Genomic DNA, 22,936 nt, shown 5'->3' with positions numbered 1-22,936 from the left:
CAGCCTGCCACTTGTTTTGCATAGCCTGAGAGCTAAGAACTGATTTTATATTTTTAAAATGGTAAAAAAAATTTTTTTAAAAAGCAGAAATCTGTGACATGTAAAAATTATAGGAAATTTAAATTTCATATTTCTATAACATTCATTTATTTATATTCTGTCTATGGCTGCTTTTATACTACAATGGTAGAGCTAAGTAGTTGCAACAGGGACTTTATGGCCTACCAAGCCAAAAATATCTGGTCCTTACAGAGAAAGTTGGCTCACCCCATTCTACACTTCTGATAAATTAACTTATCCTCATATGTAGGTACCTACAAGATGAAAAACACTCTTCCTACCAGTAACAAGAATGAGTTTGGAATGGGTTTATTTTTAAATCAGTTTTATACCTGAACAACAACAAAGGATTAAAAAAACATATACCAGAAAGGTCTAAAGTAAATATATTTCTGACTTAGAAATCTGTCTTATAGCTAGTCTTTACATGTGGTTCATTATGGATGGGTTTTTTTTGCATTACTTTTGATTTTTAAATATATTGCATTAAAATGTTATCTCCATCATTTAATTTTTAGCACCCTCTTAAATTCTGTGCCCCAAGCAACTGCCATTCTCACCTCACCCTAGTCCTGGCTCTGTCTCAAATGGTATACTAATCCAGTCATTCCAATTCTAGGAATTTACCCTAAGGAAAGGGCAGAAATGCAGACAAAAAATTACATATAAAGATCATCTTCCCACTGTTATCTAAGATAGTGTAAAATCTGAAACTACTGGGGGAAGGGATATAAATTATGGTATAACCTTATAAGAAGAGTTTTATAATAAATGATATTTATGAAGAAATTTTAATGACAAAAATATCTATGATATTAGAAAAAGCATGACACAGAAGTGTATCTACAAAAATAACAGCAGTAGTTATTTCCAGGTATTTGGATTTCAGGTGGTGTTTATTATACTTTTTTATATGTTCCAAAATTTGTATGTTGAATATATGTTGCTTTTATAATTAGAAAAAAGTTTTAACATGCTACAATTTACTAATACAAGTTCCAACAACCTAACTTCAGAATATGTATTTTTACCAAGAGCAACCATGCTCTTTGCTAAACTATCAAAATGACAATACCGGAGAGATAGAGAATCCTTTAGAATTTGGATTCTATTAATAATATGACCTATAAAGTCAGGGTATATAACATTTTTTATGAATAATTAATATTCTTTTATTCATCAGCCTGCTGTATCTTAGACTGTGACAACGAAAAATTTGTTTCATGAACTGCTCTTACACTCATACCTATTATCTCAGAGGCACTATTTTTCACATATTACTAACATATTGCTTCACAAAGACCTCCAGGAGATATCTTTTTAAATATGATCAAGCTCACTTTTCTTTATGGCCAGTTTTATTAAACTTCTCTGGAGATGACAGGACAACACAGATTACAAGAGTTATTATACAAATTCCATCTGCCACAAAACATCATTTTTCTAACTTGCCTGTATCATCGTTCTAACTTGCCTTCTACAACTATTTCAATAAATATTCTTCAGCACACTCTACACTAATTCTCTTATAAACACACTCTTTAGATATCAGCAAGAAATTTAAAGCAGTATTAAAGCCCTTTATACTATTTCTCTCCTCTTGTTTTGTTTTGCTCTGCTTTCTCCTATGAACAGTTTCTATGTTGCATTTGGCTTTTGGCCCAGATGCAAAATATTTACATTTATCTCAGATAACAGCCATCTGATTCAAGTAATCTAATTCAAGCCAACAGTTCAAGTAATTGAGACTGCTTTTTAAAGACTTTGTTTACCTGCGATAAACTGCTTTATAGGTTATCTACATTTTTTATGCATTTCTGTCTCTCTTCTCATTACCATAATTGTTTTTTACCCTCAAACAAAGAGGCAAAAATATCAGGTTCTACATTATGAAGCCCCATAAATGTAAGAAGATTACATACTCTACAAAGTACTATGAGTAAAGGTATGGGATAAAGGGCACATACAGATTCTCTTTCTCACAGTGATTTCTGGACCTACTCTTAACTTGCTCAAGTAAAATCCAGTCGTGATGTTTCCTATTTAGAGGTTTTTAGAAAAATACTTATTAATAAACCTCAGTGCTTAGAGTTCTTTGTCACTTGGCTTGGAATGAATTAAAGCATTTTCTTCAGAGCAGGGGTGTTCAATACTACTTCTGAGATAGAAACAACCTTTGAGGGTTGTTTCAGGCAGGCCAGGAGCAGGAACTGACTGAAAAGAGGACTCATCCACTGGGCCGGGTGCCTCAGGCTGTGGGGGAGTATACAGTTGCTGAATTATTATGGGACAAAACCTAGCCTTCTTGGGAAAGGGAAGGCCTGTCAAGCTATGCTTTCTCCATTTTTTTCCCTACTTCTTTTACAACAAAGACTCTCACAAAGAAAGTTACACATACAGGAATAGATCTTCTGGGCTAATAGAAGAATTCTATAATGGTTAACTTATTGACATACTTTAAAAAATATTATAAAGATAAGATAACATTGCAGAATGTAACTGCTAGACATTTACCCAAAATATAACCCTACTTTAGTTTGTCTTCATAAATTATTCCTAATTCATAGTGAATGAAAATTTAAGAACACTTTTATGCTATTTATCTTGGTGTCTATTACATTTCCTAAGAAATGAAAAAGCTAATATAAATATCAGTAAACTGAAAAGCAAGAAGAACTACAATCCTGCAGCCTGTGGTACAAAACCAACATTCACAGAAAGACAGACAAGATGAAAAGGCAGAGGGCTATGTACCAGATGAAGGAACAAGATAAAACCCCAGAAAAACAACTAAATGAAGTGGAGATAGGCAACCTTCCAGAAAAAGAATTCAGAATAATGACAATGAAGATGATCCAGGACCTCGGAAAAAGAATGGAGGCAAAGATCGAGAAGATGCAAGAAATGTTTAACAAAGATCTAGCACAATTAAAGAACAAATGAACAGAGATGAACAATACAATAACTGAAATGAAAAATACACTAGAAGGAATCAATAGCAAAATAACTGAGGCAGAAGAACATATAAGTGACCTGGAAGACAGAATGGTGGAATTTACTGTTGTGGAACAGAATAAAGAAAAAAGAATGAAAAGAAATGAAGACAGCCTAAGAGACCTCTGGGGCAACACTAAACACAACAACATTCGCATTATAGGGGTCCCAGAAGGAGAAGAGAGAAAGGACCCGAGAAAATATTTGAAGAGATGATAGTCAAAAACTTCCCTAACATGGGAAAGGAAATAGCCACCGAAGTCCAGGAAGCGCAGAGAGTCCCATACAGGATAAACCCAAGGAGAAACACGCTGAGACACATAGTAAGCAAATTGGCAAAAATTAAAGACAAAGAAAAATCATTGAAAGCAGCAAGGGAAAAATGACAACATACAAGGGAACTCCCATAAGGTTAACAGCTGATTTCTCAGCAGAAACTCTACAAGCCAGAAGGGAGTGGCATGATATACTTAAAGTGATGAAAGGGAAGAATGTACAACCAAGATGACTCTACCCAGCAAGGATCTCATTCAGATTTGATGGAGAAATCAATAGCTTTACAGACAAGCAAAAGCTAAGAGAATTCAGCAGCACCAAACCAGCTTTACAACAAATGCTAAAGGAACTTCTCTAGGTGGGAAACACAAGAGAAGGAAAAGACCTACAAAAACAAACCCAAAACAATTAAGAAAATGGTCATAGGAACATACATATCAATAATTATCTTAAATGTAAATGGATTAGATGCTCCAAACAAAAGACACAGACTGGCTGAATGGATACAAAAACAAGACCCATATATATGCTGTCTACAAGAGACCCACTTCAGACCTAGGGACACATACAGACTGAAAGTGAGGGGATGGAAAAAGATATTCCATGCAAATGGAAATCAAAAGAAAGCTGGAGTAGCTATACTCATATCAGATAAAATAGACTTTAAAATAAAGAATGTTACAAGAGACAAGGAAGGACACTATGTAATGATCAAGGGATCAATCCAAGAAGAAGAAATAACAATTGTAAATATTTACACACCCAACATAGGAGCACCTCAATACATAAAGCAACTGCTAACAGCTATAAAAGAGGAAATCAACAGTAACACAATAATAGTGGGGGACTTTAACACCTCACTTAACACCAATAAACAGATCATCCAAACAGAAAATTAATAAGGAAACACAAGCTTTAAATGACACAATAGACCAGATAGATTTAATTGGTATTTATAGGACATTCCATCCAAAAACAGCAGATTACACTTTCTTCTCAAGTGCGCACAGAACATTCTCCAGTATAGAGCACATCTTGGGTAACAAATCAAGCCTCAGTAAAGTTAAGAAAATTGAAATCATATCAAGCATCTTATCTGACCACAATGCTATGAGATTAGAAATAAATTACAGGGAAAAAATGTAAAAAACACAAACACTTGGAGGCTAAAAAATATGTTACTAAATAACCAAGAGATCACTGAAGAAATCAAAGAGGAAATAAAAAAATACCTAGAGACAAATGACAATGACAACACGATGATCCAAAACCTTTAGGATGCAGCAAAAACAGTTCTAAGAGGGAAGTTTATAGCTATACAAGCCTACCTAAAGAAACAAGAAAAATCTCAAATAAACAATCTAACCTTATACCAAAAGGAACTAGAGAAAGAAGAACAAACAAAACCCAAAGTTAGCAGAAGGAAAGAAACCATAAAGATCAGAGCAGAAATAAAGGAAATAATAGAAACAAAGAAAACAGTAGCAAAGATCAATAAAACTAAAAGCTGGTTCTTTGAGAAGATAAACAAACTTGATAAACCATTAGCCAGACTCATCAAGAAAAAGAGGGAGAAGACTCAATTCAATAAAATTAGAAATGAAAAAGGAGAAGTGACAACAGACACCGCAGAAATACAAAGCATCCTAAGAGACTACTACAAGCAACTCTATGCCAATAAAATGGACAACCTGGAAGAAATGGACAAATTCTTAGAAAGGTATAACCTTCCAAGACTGAACCAGGAAGAAATAGAAAATATGAACAGACCAATCACAAGTAATGAAATTGAAACTGTGATTAAAAATCTTCCAACAAACAAAAGTCCAGGACCAGATGGCTTCACAGGTGAATTCTATCACACATTTAGAGAAGAGCTAACACCCATCCTTCTCAGACACTTCCAAAAAATTGCAGAGGAAGGAACACTCCCAAACTTCTTCTATGAGGCCACCATCACCCTGATACCAAAACCAGACAAGGATACTACAAAAAGAAAATTACAGACCAATATCACTGATGAATATAGATGCAAATATCCTCAACAAAATACTATCAAACAGAATGCAACAACACATTAAAAGGATCATACACCATGATCAAGTGGGATTTATCCCAGGGATGCAAGGATTCTTCAATATATGCAAATCAATCAATGTGATACACCATATTAACAAACTGAACAAGAAAAACCATATGATCATCTCAATAGATGCAGAAAAAGCTTTTGACAAAATTCAACACGCATTTATGATAAAAATTCTCCAGAAAGTGGGCATAGAGGGAACCTACCTCAACATAATAAAGGCCATATATGACAAACCCACAGCAAACATGATTCTCAGTGGTGAAAAACTGAAAGCATTTCCTCTAAGATCAGGAACAAGACAAGGATGTCCACTCTCACCACTACTATTCAACATAGTTTTGGAAGTCCTAGCCATGGCAATCAGAGAAGAAAAAGAAATAAAAGGAATCCAAATTGGAAAAGAAGAAGTAAAACTGTCACTGTTTGCAGATGACATGATACTATACATAGAGAATCCTAAAGATGCCACCAGAAAACTACTAGAGCTAATCAATGAATTTGGTAAAGTAGCAGGATACAAAATTAATGCACAGAAATCTCTTTCATTCCTATACACTAATGATGAAAAATCTGAAAGAGAAATTATGGAAACACTCCCATTTACCATTGCAACAGAAAGAATAAAATGCCTAGGAATAAACCTACCTAGGGAGACAAAAAACCTATATGCAGAAAACTATAAGACACTGATGAAGAAATTAAAGATGATATGAATAGATGGAGAGATATACCATGTTCTTGGATTGGAAGAATCAATATTGTGAAAATGACTATACTGCCCAAAGCAATCTACAGATTCAATGCAATCCCTATCAAATTACCAATGGCTTTTTTTTTTACAGAACTAGAACAAGAAAATCTTAAAATTTGTATGGAGACACAAAAGACCCTGAATAGCCAAAGCATACTTGAGGGAAAAAAACGGAGCTGGAGGAATCAGACTCCCTGACTTCAGACTATACTGCAAAGCTACAGTAATCAAGACAATATGGTACTGGCACAAAAACAGAAATATAGATCAATGGAACAGGACAGAAAGCCCAGAGCTAACCCACGCACCTATGGCCAACTAATCTATGACAAAGGAGGCAAGGATATACAATGGAGAAAAGACAGCCTCTTCAATAAGTGGTGCTGGGAAAACTGGACAGCTACATGTAAAAGAATGAAATTAGAACACTCCCTAACACCATACAAAAAAATAAACTAAAAAAAAAAAATCAGTAAACTGAACATCTAGAATTTATTTCCAAAACCACCTTTTAAAAAATACTTGAGATAAATTTTAAAAGACTTAAGAAAAATGCAAACTTTTGGGAAAATGTTTACATTAAGTAATAAATCCTTCATAGAAACGTATAACATGCTTGCTTCTTAAATTACTTTCTTATAAAACTTAAAAATAACTAAGGATATATGCATGGCCACCAAAGTTATGCCTTTTTCACCCCATTTGCTTATGGAAGAGGTTATTACTATAAGCATTGCAGTAGCTTTCAATAATCAATCCCTGCTTTTGGGTCTGAAATATATTTCTGTAAAGATTTTTGAACAGACTAGAACTTTTTCTCTTGTGCTCTGAAGTACACAGAATACTATACTTTACCTGAACTTGAAATAGCCATAAAGATTAAAAAGTTATTTTACACATTGTGTTATTAAAAAGTATAGGTCAAGTAAATGATTTTATAAACTATTATACTGAAGTAGTTTTAACGTTGACTAGCTTCTATATAACTGTATTTTGAAAATGGGTGAACAATGCTAACAAAAATATCTACTGAACCAGAACATGCCATTTCTCTATCTTCATGGTTTTCACCTTTGGCAGCAACATGGTGCAATAGGGGGAAGATTTTAGGGGTCAGGGAGATCTGGGCTTGAATCATGATTCCATCACTTAGTAGTAGCATGACCATAGATAAGTTATGTAACCACTTTCAGCTTTCATTTCATACTCTGAAAAATGAAGATTATAGAGGTGATAGTATTTACTTCAAGAAATTTCAAGTGAAGATTAAATCTAATAATGTGTATAAAGTACCAAGCATACTAGCTGTGCTTCAAATGTGCTAAGTATTAGTTTGCCTTTACTCCTTCTAGACAGCCATTGAGTTATTCAATATTTATTTGCAAAACCAAAAAATTACAAAAATGTTATAATAAAACCCTGGAAACCAATCTGGCATGAAATCAGTGAGACCATGATGGTTTGAAATCATGTCTACTTTAACCTTGAGTTTATTTCCTTTCTTCTGGAGTTCTTGTGTTGGCACTCTACCTCTGTCCTTCCATAATACTTTTGTTTATATTTTTCTTTTCTCTGAATATATTTTTCTACTTATATTTTATAATTATTTTATTGTTTGTGTTCATGGTGTAAAACATCTGAAATATTTTATAGAAAAAAGTAGGATATAATTAAATCTAAAAGAACTATTTCTAATCTAAAATAAGAAATTACCTTTTTTCATGATTCATTCAATGATTTCATCCATCTATCTATATTACTTAAGGATCTCCTACTATATGCCAGACTCTCTTCCAGGCACTAAGCAAGTAATTCATAAAACAAAGCCTTTGACTTACAGAGCCTCATTTCTCCCTTGGCAAGAAGACTTAATATTACCCCTTCTATTTACGGATGAGAGAACTGAAACAGACAGTAACTTGCCTCAAACAACACTGTTGGGGCAAATGAGGATCAAGCACTGACCTAAGCACTACTCCAACCATATCATATCACCTGCTGCTTAAAACTATGGTGAGCTTTCTAACATAAATAAAACTGCATATGTGAAGAACTATTGAAATCAGCATCCTGTAACACCTTAAAGACTTAGAAGTATTAGTCAAATAAGTTAATCAGCTTCTGAAAAATGTAACTACATTTAATAATTCTGAAAATACTTTAAAGGGAAACTAATTATAAGTCTCAGATCAAGCAGTCAGATTTTTTTCTTCCAATCAACACAAAACATAATTTTCAAAACCTTTAGAGATTACTAAAATTATGCTAAACAAGTATGCCAGAGAAAAGGCAAACAAAACAGTCGTATGTATACTTGGTAATCTGTGAAGTGGAAAACTGAGAATCTGGAAACTTAATGTTTCAGTGTGAAGGACAGATTTCCACGAATAGGCGTATTTTTACAATAGTGAAATTGCCAGAGGTGGATTTACCTGCAAGAGCCCACTCTCCTGTACCATGGGTGTGCCCACTGTAATACAAAACATACGTATCATGTCTAGGTCCATCCACAGTCCGAAGTTCAAGGAAAGCTTTCAGTTTGGAATGTAGAGTATCAAAGGACAGGCCACTTGTAGAATAGTCACATCCATAGGTCTCAATCATGTGATATGCAAAAAATCTTTGGATAGCATTGAGCATGCCAGTAGACCTCAAATTTAACTCCTGTACATGTTCTGGTGGAAGAAGTGTTGGCTGACCATCAGGACTGAAGAAGGAGATAAAAAGATCATTTTAGTGTTTATGAAGTGTTCATTCTATGTCACATTCCTATTCTTCATTTATAATAAATTATCTAAGAATCATAAGTGGCTAATTAAATGGCACAATTTTTTTTTAAAAAAACATATTTCCTAAATTTACTACAGTGCTAAGAATTAAGCTTGGAAAATCAATGCCTAGTTTCCAAAAATTATATTTCTTATCAATAAAACTGGAAGCTGGGAGAATATCTCCAAATGTAGATAGTACTACTTTTCATTCTTTATTCATATCTTCTTACCAAATGACAGATATTAAACAAAACTTTAAAAAGCAAGACTGTACTAATTCTACCCCCAAAATGTTTCAAGAATACCTGGGTGGGGACAATAATGAAAGTACTTTTTTCTTGAGAAAAAAATTTAAACAAAATATGGAAGCGATATTTTAAATTATATATTTAATTTCGGTGTTGAAAAAGACAGTCTTTATAAAGTTGTGTTCAAGTTTTACTAACTTAAGGTACCTAAATGATAGAACTTACCTTTTAATAAATGACATTTTAAAACAATTATTATGGACTTCCCTGGTGGCGCAGTGGTTAAGAATCCGCCTGCCAGTGCAGGGGACACGAGTTCGAGCCCTGGTCTGGGAAGATCCCATATGCTGCAGAGCAACTAAGCCCGTGTGCCACAACTACTGAGCCTGCGCTCTAGAGCCTATGAGCCACAACTACTGAAGCCCGCACACCTAGAGCCCACGCTCTGCAATGAGAGAAGCCACCGCAATGAGAAGCCCGCACACCGCCACAAAGAGTAGCCCCTGCTCGCCGCAACAAGAGAAAGCCAGCGTGCAGCAACGAAGACCCAACACAGCCAAAAATAAATACATAAAATAAATAAATTTATTTTAAAAAAATTATTACAATTTAGGTCCACTGCCTTATATACTACTGAATACTAACTGAAGACTTAGACCTGATCCTGGAATACATGTAAAATGTAAAATGGCATTTTAGTAAAGATAATAAACCAAGTCTTAAAACTAGCAGGATCAAATCAATATTGAGGGAGAAGAAAATCATAACTCCTATCCATAAAAGAGATTTCTAGTAGGAATTTTGAAAACTTTATATTTTGCTTCATGTATTATCAATACTATTCTAATAATTCTATAAAACTTTTCATTAAAAGAACAAAACATTTTGTCCCATATTTGTATCATTTAACAGCCACAAAACAGCAAAAGAATAAAGCAATGAATAATCAAAAATTATAACAGAATAAAAATCTAACTGTGCAAATTACTATTTCCACATATTCTTCCTGCAGAGTTGTCACACCTTACTTTATGTGATCCTTCTAAACGTGTTTCTTTTACTTCTCATGAGAATCTTCAACTTATATATCAAGTCTTTAACATGGAGAAAATATTGACTATAAAGAGTCTACTTTGTGTTTTTATGTCAAATATTTGAAATCAGATAAAAACTTCATTTCAAGCCCTCTCCCACCCCTGGCCAAGGAAAGTATGATGATTGCTTGGTCAACAGAATTCATTAATGGCAAGGAACTATTTTTTTCTACTTCAAAGGTACTTAACTACAAAAGAAAAACTAAAATTTGGCAATATTTACAGACTGAAACAGATCTGCCATACATTTGGGGTCAAAAATATTTCCAAATAAAACTGCAATCAAATATTTAACTTCACTGCCAATGTTTTTGAATTCGTGGTATTTGTATGACATTTTCTAGTAGTGTTTTTACATTTACAGTCTCATTAGCTCTTCATAACATTTCTCTATACAGGCAGAATGATATTGTTTGCATTTTAGATAAAGACACTGAGGTCCAGAGAAGTTATGATCTGCATAAAATAACACAGAACTAGAATTTAGGATGCTGAGGTCCAGTGTACATTCTATTATACTTCACCATGTTGTTTCACATTTTCTTAAACAAGATATCCCTCTCTAAAGAAAGGGTAGGAACTTTACTTAGAAAATCCATTCATATTTTATGATTTTTAGCTAAAATATAAGCTAATCACATTTATCAAAAATAAAATTTTCATTGAACGCTGAAGATTATATTATTACTCAGAGTAGATAAAGGTTTTTAAACATTTGGGATAAATGGAAAATAAAAAAGCAAGAGTATTATATTTTGAGAATATTATAGTTTTGAAAAAATGAGCTATCATCTTATACCAATATTAGCAAAATATTGAGTCAAGTAGCTATTACTTATTATACTAGGTTACCATACCTGCAGAAGTTGGTGGGAATCACAATGGCATATCCAACAGATGTTCCTCCTAAACAGTTACCCAATTCATGGAAGAGGCCATGAGCCAAAGATTCCAATGGCAAAACAATTAGAAACATACTCAGGAAGATTCCATTTGTTGGCTAAAAAAAATTTAAAACAGCATGTTTACATAGAGTGTGTGACTGAACTTATGTATGTGTATATGCATATATATTTACATAAATGCATATTCATTCATTTTTTGGCCTCTACTTCCAAAAAGGATAAAAAGGATAATTAATGACCTAAAAACCGTTATAAGTTGAAAGAGACAAGTGTATACATGGATGAGCAATGAACCCTAAATTTATCTCTAAGCTCCTTGGAAGTCATGGCAAAACAAATACAGCACATTGTATTTTTATGATGTGCTGTATTTTTATGATGGGAGGTCAAATAACATCCCACTCAAACTAAAAAACAAAACAAAAATATAACCACACCCTTGATATGACACAGAAAAAGCCAGAAAACAAATCCTTTCCTGTTAAAACCCACATGCTCTAAATCATTTTACAAATAACACACTCATTTACTTTATCAGAAAAGGTACTTTAGAAAGGGCTTTTCTTTCCCCTGTGAAATGTCCAGAAATCAAGAGAAAATCTTAAACTGTAAGCTCCTTAAAGCTATCAAAATGAATTCCATTCTTAAATTAAACTTATAACAAACTTTTCCTTTGAAAAGCTCTAGACTATAAATTCAAAACTGTAAAAAAAAAATATATATATATATATATATATAAGACATATATTGAAGACATTTAAGCAGCCTAAAAACAGAATGGAAAAAGGGAGGCAGGAGACATATTAAAAGAAGACAAGATTTAAGTAGTATTTGCAATTAAAAGAAACAAAATATTAAACGACCCATTTAAATGAAAAGGAAAAGGAAGGATGAAGTACCAGTACTGACCTATATTTTTACAATACAGATAGTATCCCACATTTTTTGTGTTGCTACTGCACATATTACACAGTTATGTGTCTATGTGCATGAATACAATTTTCTAACACTAATAAGTCATTCATTTGATCAGAATTTTAATAAAAAAATGAAGTTGACTCCCATAATGGAAAAATGGATATAATGCCCTATTTTTGGTACATTCTGTGTTATCAATTACATAAATAATACAGTACATGCTCAATTTAGAAACAGAAAATACAAATGAGTAAAACTATGATTAGAATAATTCCAAGTACCATCATCCACACACAGCTAACTTTTTAAAATATGTTCAGACATCATACAATATATACAAATATTCACAAATATTTATTTAGTTTCTTACCAAAGTGCAATGATATATAATGTTCTGCAAACTTTTTAATATGTTAAAGCCTATTAATGTAATTCTAAATCATTTGTAAATACCAAATGACGTTACTATCATATTTATAAAATTTTAATTAGCTGATTTCCTATTTATTGTATTTAGATTCCTTTTAATTTTCTCCTATGATAAACAAAACCAGAATAAGTATGGAGCTCTCTGATTATTAATTATGTTAAATACCTTTGATCATTTTGGTTTCATCTTTGGTGAAGTATTTTGCCATGGGGCTGCCTTTCTGTCACTGATTTACAGTTTTACTTTGCTCTCAGTATATTTTAGATAAAAGTCTTTAGTTGGATACAAACAGATGGAGAGATATACCATGTTCTTGGATTGGAAGAATCAACATTGTGAAAATGACTATTCTACCCAAAAGCAATCTACAGATTCAATGCAATCCCTATCAAATTACCAATGGCATTTTTCACAGAACTAGAACAAAAAATTTTACAATTTGTATGGAAACACAAAAGACCCCCAATAACTAAAGCAATCTTGAGAAAGAAAAAGGGAGCTGGAGGAATCAGCCTCCCTGACTTCAGATGATACTACAAAGCTACAGTAATCAAGACAGTATGGTACTGGCACAAAAGCAGGAATATAGCTCAATGGAACAGGATAGAAAGCCCAGAGATAAACCCATGCACCTATGGTCACCTAATCTATGACAAAGGAGGCAAGAATATACAATGGAGAAAAGACAGCCTCTCAATAAGTGGCACTGGGAACACTAGACAGCTACACATAAAAGAATGAAATTAGAACACTTCCTAATATCATACACAAAAATAAACTCAAAATAGATTAAACACCTAAATGTAAGGCCAGACACTATAAAACTCTTAGGGGAAAACACAGGCAGAACACTCTAGGACATAAATCACAGCAAGATCCTTTTGACCCACCTCCTAGAGAAATGGAAATAAAAACAAAAATAAACAAATGGGACCTAATGAAACTTCAAAGCTTTTGCACAGCAAAGGAAAACATAAACAAGACGAAAAGACAACCCTCAGAATGGGAGAAAATATTTGCAAACGAAGCAACTGAGAAAGGATTAATCTCTGAAATATACAAGCAGCTCATACAGCTCAATATCAAAAAAGAAAAAACAACCCAATCCAAAAATGGGCACAAGACCTAAACAGACATTTCTCCAAAGAAGACATATACAGATTGCCAACAAACACATGAAAAGATGCTCAACATCACTAATCATTAGAGAAATGCAAATGAAAACCACAATGAGGTATCACCTCACACCAGTCAGAATGGCCATCATCAAAAAATCTAGAAACAATAAATGCTGGAGAGGGTGTGGAGAAAAGGGAACCTGCCTGCACTGTTGGCAGGAACGTAAGTTGATATAGCCACTATGGAGAACAGTATGGAGGTTCCTTAAAAAACTAAAAATAGAACTACCATATGACCCAGCAATTCCACTACTGGGCATATACCCTGAGAAAACCATAATTCAAAAAGAGACATGTACCACAATGTTCACTGCAGCATATTTATAATAGCCAGGACATGGAAGCAACCTAAGTGTCCAAGGACAGATGAACGGATAAAGAAGATATGGCACATATATACAATGGAATATTACTCAGCCATAAAAAGAAACGAAATTGAGTTATTTGTAGTGAGGTGGATGGACCTAGAGTCTGTCATACAGAGTGAAGTAAGTCAGAAAGAGAAAAACAAATACTGTATGCTAATGTATATATATATGGAATCTAGAAAAATGGTACTGATGAACCTAGTGTCAGGGCAGGAATAAAGACGCAGACATAGAGAACGGACTTGAGGACACAGCGGGAGAAGGGGAGGCTGGGATGTAGTGACAGAGCAGCACTGACATATATACACTACCAAATGTAAAATAGATAGCTAGTGGGAAGTAGCCGCATAGCACAGGGAGATCAGCTCAGTGCTTTGTGACGACCTAGAGAAGTGGGATAGGGAGTGTGGGAGGGAGGCTTCAGAGGGAGGGGATATGGGTAATACGTATACATATAGCTGATTCACTTTGTTGTACAGCAGAAACTAACACAACACTGTAAAGCAATTATACTCCAATAAAGATGTATAAAAAAAAGTCTTTAGTTGGTTGTATTGCAAATACCTTTCCCTCTCTGTGACTCTGTTAATACTGTTTTTTGCTTAACATAAGTTCTTAAGTGTAATGTAGTCATTTTGCATCTTGTTAAATCTTCTCCACCCACCTAAAAGTCAAGAAGGTATTGTACATTATCCTCTAAAGGCTTTGTTGTTTTGCACTTTGCTTTTAGGTCTATAATCCAAATGTAGTTATTTTTATAATAACAGTCCAAATTAAGTTTTTTATGTGAACACCCAATTATCTAATTACTAATTATTGAAAATCTCAACCATTCCACATTATTGTGCCATCCTTGTCATAAATCAAGTATTCTGATATCTACTTTTATACTCTTATGTTCCACTGGCCTATCTGTCTATCCTTTCAAATATTTTCTTTTGCCTACATTTCCTCCTTTCTTTCTGGGACTCCAGTAAAACACAGATGATATCTCTCTGTATCCTCAATGAGTCTTATCCTTTTCTCTGTATAGTATTTTCTCTATTTTTCCTCTTTAAGCTCCTTCTTTCATAGCTTCGTCTGAACTATATTTTCCAGTTCACTAATGCTCACTTGTCATTTGTCTAATCTGTTAAACTAGCACACTGAATGAATTTCAGGTATTTTATTTTCTGATTCTAAAACTTGTCTAGTTCTTTTTCAAATCTGCCTTGTCACTTTCTTATAGTTTCTAACTTCCTACCATTATGTACTATCTTTGCTTTTTTTCAACTTGCTAAGTATGATGGCTTTCTTTGTTTGATAATTCCAATATCTCAAGACTTTTTGGTCTGCCTATTGTCTGTTGGTTCTGCTGCTTCTTGCTCTCAATGCCATGTGAGTGTGTGTGTGTGTGTGTGTATCTGGTTATATTTATGAGCTGAACACTGTATGCAAAAAAACTATTTTGTGATTAATTTCGGACCTAGAATAATTATACCTTCTCCAAGAGGATGTTTGTTTCTTCCAGGATGCTGGGGGTTATTAACAGTCTACATATCTTAATCCAGGTTTGACCACTTAATCCAGGTTGGATCACTAATAGGATACAATGTCAGGAGGCAAATTCGTTAAAGGACATAATGTACATATTAGAAAATATATTTCTGCTATAAACACCATTTCTTCTCATACAACTTATGTATGTCCAAGAGAATTTACATAGTTTGTATATTGGTTGGGTTAATGATAACTGTATCAGTGAGCAAAATTACCCTTTTTTGACATAGCTTACAACTTAAAAGATGGAACATTCTCACAACTATTACTACAGAAACTTCAACTGCTTTTTCAGTTAACTCTTAGGTTTAACGGGTAATCATCTTATCTACAAATATTGATAATTTCACTACTTTCTTTTCAATTTCTACACCTTCTATTGCATATGTTGCTCCATTATAATAGAAAATGCTTTGATCAATTAAACACTTATTCACATAAAAGTGGATAGGGAACTTTTAGATATGGATGGCCAACTGTACTACACCATAAATATAAGGGACTTGAGCAACTGCGAATTTTGGTATTCACAGGGGGTACTGGAACCAATCCCCTGTGGATACCGAGGGAGGACTGTACGTTCAAATTATGTCAGCCATTTATATAATTATTGGTGGGGTGATCAACATGGCGAAGGAGTAGAACAGGGAGCTCACCTTCCCCCCACAAAAACATTAAAAACACATCTACAAGTGGAACGATTCACATAGAACATCTACTAAACACTGGCAGAAGACCTCAGACTTCCCAAAGGGCAAGAAAACCTCCACGTAACAGGGTAGGACAAAAGGGAAATGAAAAAGAAAGAAATTGGGACAGGGCCTGCACCCCAGGGAGGGAGCTATGAATGAGAAAAGGTTCCTGAATCCTGGGGAGTCCCCTCACTGGTAGGGAAATCAGCCTGGATGGAGGGGAGCTTTGGAGCCTAGGAGGAGAGCACAACAACAGGTTTGCGGAAGGCAAAACACACAGTCACCTGCACAGAAGGTCGTCACTGCCACCCTGTGCTCCCCCACCTGAGACACTCGGCTGTTGGTGAGGGTTGGGGCTAGCTGCAGAAGTACAGGCTTCAGGGGTCAGACCCAGGGAAGGGACCAGGGTTGGCTGCATGGAGACAGCCTGAAGAGGCTGGACTGTGGCAACAGAGGGGGTACTCAGAAGAAGCCAGGGCCTGCCACAGAGGCAAGGCGCCATTGTTGGGGGGTGCAGGGGGAGAGGGGTGGGACCACCATTAAGAGCTCCTTTCCCTGTGAGTGCTCCCAGGCAACAGGACACTGCCCACAGGAGCTCCGTTGGGGGGGGGGGGGACAGTGTGCAAGTCGTTACCGCCATCCTGGGCTCCAGAGGTGGGCACAGGCCGCCGCTATGAGACCTAAAAGCAGGCTGCCCTCGCTATCCCAGGAGTGCACGGACAGCAGCCGCCCATAGGAGACCCCCAAGCAGGTGCCAAGCCCTGCCCCCACTGTCCTGTGAGTGCACAAGGGCCACTGAACCCACACACCCCACATCAAAAGGCAAAGGCCAGCACACGTTGAGGAAAGAGACAGCAAGCATCCAAACTAAAAGCAGCCCCTCTATTTCGGAAAAGATGGCGGAGTAGAAGGACTTGAGCCCACCTTCTCCCATAAAAACACCAAAATCACAACTAACTGCTGAACAACCAACAACAAAAAAAGACTGGAACCTACCAAAAAAGATATTTTACATCCAAAGACAAAAAAATATCCACAAGAAGATGATAGGAGGAGTGCTTTTGTGACATAATCAAATCCCATACCTGCCGGGTGGACAACCCACAAACTGGAAAATAATTATACTTCAGAGGTTCTCCCACAAGAGTGAAAGTTCTGAGCCCCATGTCAGGCTCCCCAGCCTGAGGGTCTGGCATCAGGAGGAGGAACCCCCAGAGCATTTGGCTTTGAAGGCCAGGAGGGCTTGAGTGCAGGAGCTCCAGAGGAGTGGGGGAAACACAGACTCCACTCTTGGAGGGTGCACACAGGTTTTACGTACACTGGGACCCAGCACAAAGCAGTAACTCCATAGGAACCTGGGCTGGACCTACCTATGAGACTTGGAGGATCTCCGGCAGAGATGGGGGTCAGCTGTGGTTAAATAGTGGGGAGGGGGAGCAAGAACACTGATGGCAGAGGCCCCAGAGAATATTGATCAGCATGAGCTCTCCGAGAGGTCATCGCCAGTTTGGCATCAAGACCTAGTCCTACCCAACAGCCTACAGGCTCCAGTGCCGGAATGCCTCAGGCCAAACAACCATCAGGATAGGAACACAGCCCCATCCATCAGCAGACAGGGTGCCTAAAGCTGTACTGAGCTCAAAGCAACCTCTAAGCACACCCCTTGACATGGTCCTGCCCAGCAGAAGGACAAGACCCAGTTCCACCCACCAGTGGGCAGGCACCAGTCCCTCCCACGAGGAAGCCTGCACAAGCCACAGGACCAACCTTACCCAGCAGGGGCCAGACACAAGAAGTAAGAGGAGCTACGATCCTGCAGCCAGCGGAAAGGAGACCACAAACACAGAAAGTTAGACAAAATAATAAGGCAGAGAAATGTACTCCAGACAAAGGAATGAGATTAAAAACTCATAAGAACAACCAAATGAAGAGGAGATAGGCAACCTACCTAAAAAAGAATTTAGAGTAATGATAGTACAGATGATCCAACATCTCAGAAAAAGAATGGAGGTACAGATCGAGAAGATACAAGAGATGTTTAACAAAGAACTAGAGGATTTAAAGAACAGAGATTAACAATACAATAACTGAATTGAAAAATACACTAGAAGGAATCAATAGCAGAATGATTGAGGCAGAAGAACGAGTAAGTGAGCTGGAAGACAGAATGGTGGAAATCACTGCCACAGAGCAGAGTAAAGAATAAAGAATAAAAAGAAATGAGGACCGAGCATTAACCAAGATGGCGGAGTAGAAGGACGTGCTCTCACTCCCTCTTGCGAGAGCAACAGAATCACAACTGGCTGCTGGACAATCATTGACAGGAAGACCCTGGACTTCACCAAGGAGGATACCCCACGTCCAAGGACAGAGGAGAAGCCACAGTGAGACTACCGTAGGAGGGGCGCAATCAGAGTAAAATCAAATCCCATAACTGCTGGGTGGGTGGCTCACAGACTGGCGAACACTTATACCACAGAAGTCCACCCACTGGAGTGAAGGTTCTGAGCCCCACGTCAGGCTTCCAACCTGGGGGTCCGGCTACGGGAGGAGGAATTCCTAGAGAATCAGACTTTGAAGCCTAGTGGGAATTGATTGCAGGACTTCTACAGGACTGGGGGAAACAGAGACCCCACTCTTGAAGGGCACACACAAAGTAGTGTGCGCATGGGGACCCCGGGGAATGAGCAGTGACCCTGGGGGAGACTGAACCAGACATACCTGCTGGTGTTGGGGGGTCTCCTACAGAGGCGGGGGGTGGCGCTGTTTCACCATGGGGACAAGGACACTGGCAGTGGAGGTTCTGGGAAGTGCTCCTTGGCATGAGCCCTCCCAGAGTCTGCCATTAGCCCCACCAAAGAGCCCGGGTAGGCTCCAGTGTTGGGTTGCCTCAGGCAAAACAACCAACAGGGAGGGAACCCAGCCCCACCCATCAACAGTCAAGTGGATTAAAGTTTTACTGAGCTCTGACCGCCACAGCAACAGTCAGCTCTACCCACCACCAGAGCCTCCCATCAAGCCTCTTAGATAGCCTCAACCACCAGAGGGCAGACAGCAGAAGCAAGAAAAACTACAATCCTGCAGCCTGTGGAACAAAAACCACAGTTACAGAAAGATAGACAAGATGAAAAGGCAGAGGGCTATGTACCAGATGAAGGAACAAGAAAAAACCCCAGAAAAACAACTAAATGAAGTGGAGATAGGCAACCTTCCAGAAAAAGAATTCAGAATAATGATAGTGAAGATGATCCAGGACCTCGGAATAAGAATGGAGGCAAAGATTGAGAAGATGCAAGAAATGATTAACAAAGACCTAGAAGAATTAAAGAACAAACAGAGATGACCAATACAATAACTGAAATGAAAACTACACTAGAAGGAATCAATAGCAGAATAACTGAGGCAGAAGAACGGATAAGTGACCTGGAAGACAGAATGGTGGAATTCACTGCTGCGGAACAGAATAAAGAAAAAAGAATGAAAAGAAATGAAGACAGCCTAAGAGACCTCTGGGGCAACACTAAACACAACAACATTCGCATTATAGGGGTCCCAGAAGGAGAAGAGAGAGAGAAAGGACCAGAGAAAATATTTGAAGAGATTATAGTCGAAAACTTCCCTAACATGGGAAAGGAAATAGCCACCCAAGTCCAGGAAGGTCAGAGAGTCCCATACAGGATAAACCCAAGGAGAAGCACGCCGAGACACATAGTAATCAAAGTGGCAAAAATTAAAGACAAAGAAAAATTATTGAAAGCGGCAAGGGAAAAACGACAAATAACATACAAGGGAACTCCCATAAGGTTAACAGCTGATTTCTCAGCAGAAACTCTACAAGCCAGAAGGGAGTGGCATGATATACTTAAAATGATGAAAGGGAAGAACCTACAACCAGATTACTCTACCCGGCAAGGATCTTATTTAGATTTGATGGAGAAATCAAAAGCTTTACACACAAGCAAAAGCTACGAGAATTCAGCACCACCAAACCAGCTCTACAACAAATGCTAAAGGAACTTCTCTAAGTGGGAAACACAAGAGAAGAAAAGGACCTACAAAAACAAACCCAAAACAATTAAGCAAATGGTCATAGGAACATACATATCGATAATTACCTTAAACGTGAATGAATTAAATGCCCCAACCAAAAGACATAGACTGGCTGAATGGATACAAAAACAAGACCCATATATATGCTGTCTACAAGAGACCCACTTTAGACCTAGGGACACATACAGACTGAAAGTGAGGGGATGGAAAAAGATATTCCATGCAAATGGAAATCAAAAGAAAGCTGGAATAGCTATACTCATATCAGATAAAATAGACTTTAAAATAAAGAATGTTACAAGAGACAAGGAAGGACACTACATAATGATCCAGGGATCAATCCAAGAAGAAGATATAACAATTATAAGCATATATGCACCCAACATAGGAGCACCTCAATACATAAGGCAACTGCCAACAGCTATAAAAGAGGAAATCGACAGTAACACAATAATAGTGGGGGACTTTAACACCTCACTTACACCAATGGACAGATCATCCAAAATGAAAATAAACAAGGAAACAGAAGCTTTACATGACACAATAGACCAGTTAGATTTAATTGATATATATATAGGACATTCCATCCAAAAACAGCAGATTACACGTTCTTCTCAAGTGCGCACGGAACATTCTCCAGGATAGATCACATCTTGGGTCACAAATCAAGCCTCAGTAAATTTAAGAAAATTGAAATCATATCAAGCATCTTTTCTGACCACAACGCTATGAGATTAGAAATCAATTACAGGGAAAAAAACTTAAAAAACACAAACACATGGAGGCTAAACAATACGTTACTAAATAACCAAGAGATCACTGAAGAAATCAGAGAGGAAATCAAAAAATACCTAGAGACAAATGACAATGAAAACACGACGACCCAAAACCTATGGGATGCAGCAAAAGCAGTTCTAAGAGGGAAGTTTATAGCTATACAAGCCTACCTAAAGAAACAAGAAAAATCTCAAGTAAACAATCTAACCTTACACCTAAAGAAACTAGAGAAAGAAGAACAAACAAAACCCAAAGTTAGCAGAAGGAAAGAAAGCATAAAGATCAGAGCAGAAATAAATGAAATAGAAACAAAGAAAACAATAGCAAAGATCAATAAAACTAAAAGTTGGTTCTTTGAGAAGGTAAACAAAATTGATAAGCCATTAGCCAGACTCATCAAGAAAAAGAGGGAGAGGACTCAAATCAATAAAATCAGAAATGAAAAAGGAGAAGTTACAACAGACACCGCAGAAATACAAAGCATCCTAAGAGACTACTACAAGCAACTGTATGCCAATAAAATGGACAACCTGGAAGAAATGGACAAATTTTTAGAAAGGTATAACCTTCCAAGACTGAACCAGGAAGAAACAGAAAATATGAACAGACCAATCACAAGTAATGAAATTGAAACTGTGATTAAAAATCTTCCAACAAACAAAAGTCCAGGACCAGATGGCTTCACAGGTGAATTCTATCAAACATTTAGAGAGGGGTAACACCTATCCTTCTCAAACTCTTCCAAAAAATTGCAGAGGAAGGAACACTCCCAAACTCATTCTATGAGGCCACCATCACCCTGATACCAAAACCAGACAAAGACACTACAAAAAAAAGAAAATTACAGACCAATATCACTGATGAATATAGATGCAGAAATACTCAACAAAATACTAGCAAACAGAATCCAACAACACATTAAAAGGATCATACACCATGATCAAGTGGGATTTATCCCAGGGATGCAAGGATTCTTCAATATATGCAAATCAATCAATGTGATACACCATATTAACAAATTGAAGAATAAAAACCATATGATCATCTCAATAGATGCAGAAAAAGCTTTTGACAAAATTCAACACCCATTTATGATAAAAACTCCCCAGAAAGTGGGCATAGAGGGAACCTACCTCAACATAATAAAGGCCATATATGACAAACCCACAGCAAACATCATTCTCAATGGTGAAAAACTGAAAGCATTTCCTCTAAGATCAGGAACAAGACAAGGATGTCCATTCTCACCACTATTATTCAACATAGTTCTGGAAGTCCTAGCTACGGCAATCAGAGAAGAAAAAGAAATAAAAGGAATACAAATTGGAAAAGAAGAAGTAAAACTGTCACTGTTTGTGGATGACATGATACTATACATAGAGAATCCTAAAACTGCCACCAGAAAACTGCTAGAGCTAATTAATGAATATGGTAAAGTTGCAGGATACAAAATGAATGCACAGAAATCTCTTGCATTCCTATACACTAATGATGAAACATCTGAAAGAGAAATTATGGAAACACTCCCATTTACCATTGCAACAAAAAGAATAAAATACCTAGGAATAAACCTACCTAGGGAGACAAAAGACCTGTATGCAGAAAACTATAAGACACTGATGAAAGAGAAATGCAAATCGAAACTACAATGAGGTATCACCTCACTCCTGTTAGAATGGGCATCATCAGAAAATCTACAAACAACAAATGCTGGAGAGGGTGTGGAGAAAAGGGAACCCTCTTGCACTGTTGGTGGGAATGTAAATTGATACAGCCACTATGGAGAACAATATGGA

General features: G+C 36.7%; 1 protein-coding gene across 1 annotated transcript in view; it reads right to left on the bottom strand.

Annotated features, from left to right (window-relative positions):
* TMEM168 (transmembrane protein 168) overlaps positions 1–22,936 on the bottom strand; it is a 64,385-nt gene that overhangs the window by 2,398 nt on the left and 39,051 nt on the right. The window contains exons 3-4 of the mRNA XM_059933585.1: positions 11,141–11,283; positions 8,603–8,877 (exon numbers count right to left, since the gene is read on the bottom strand). Coding sequence (XP_059789568.1) covers positions 8,603–8,877; positions 11,141–11,283 — 418 coding nt within the window. The remainder of the gene's footprint in view (positions 1–8,602; positions 8,878–11,140; positions 11,284–22,936) is intronic.

The sequence above is a fragment of the Balaenoptera ricei genome, chromosome 9 (genome assembly GCF_028023285.1).
Source record: "Balaenoptera ricei isolate mBalRic1 chromosome 9, mBalRic1.hap2, whole genome shotgun sequence".
Taxonomy (NCBI): Eukaryota; Metazoa; Chordata; class Mammalia; order Artiodactyla; family Balaenopteridae; genus Balaenoptera; species Balaenoptera ricei.
The sequence above is the reverse complement of the archived record's forward strand: the minus strand, read 5'-3'. Positions and strand labels throughout refer to the sequence as shown.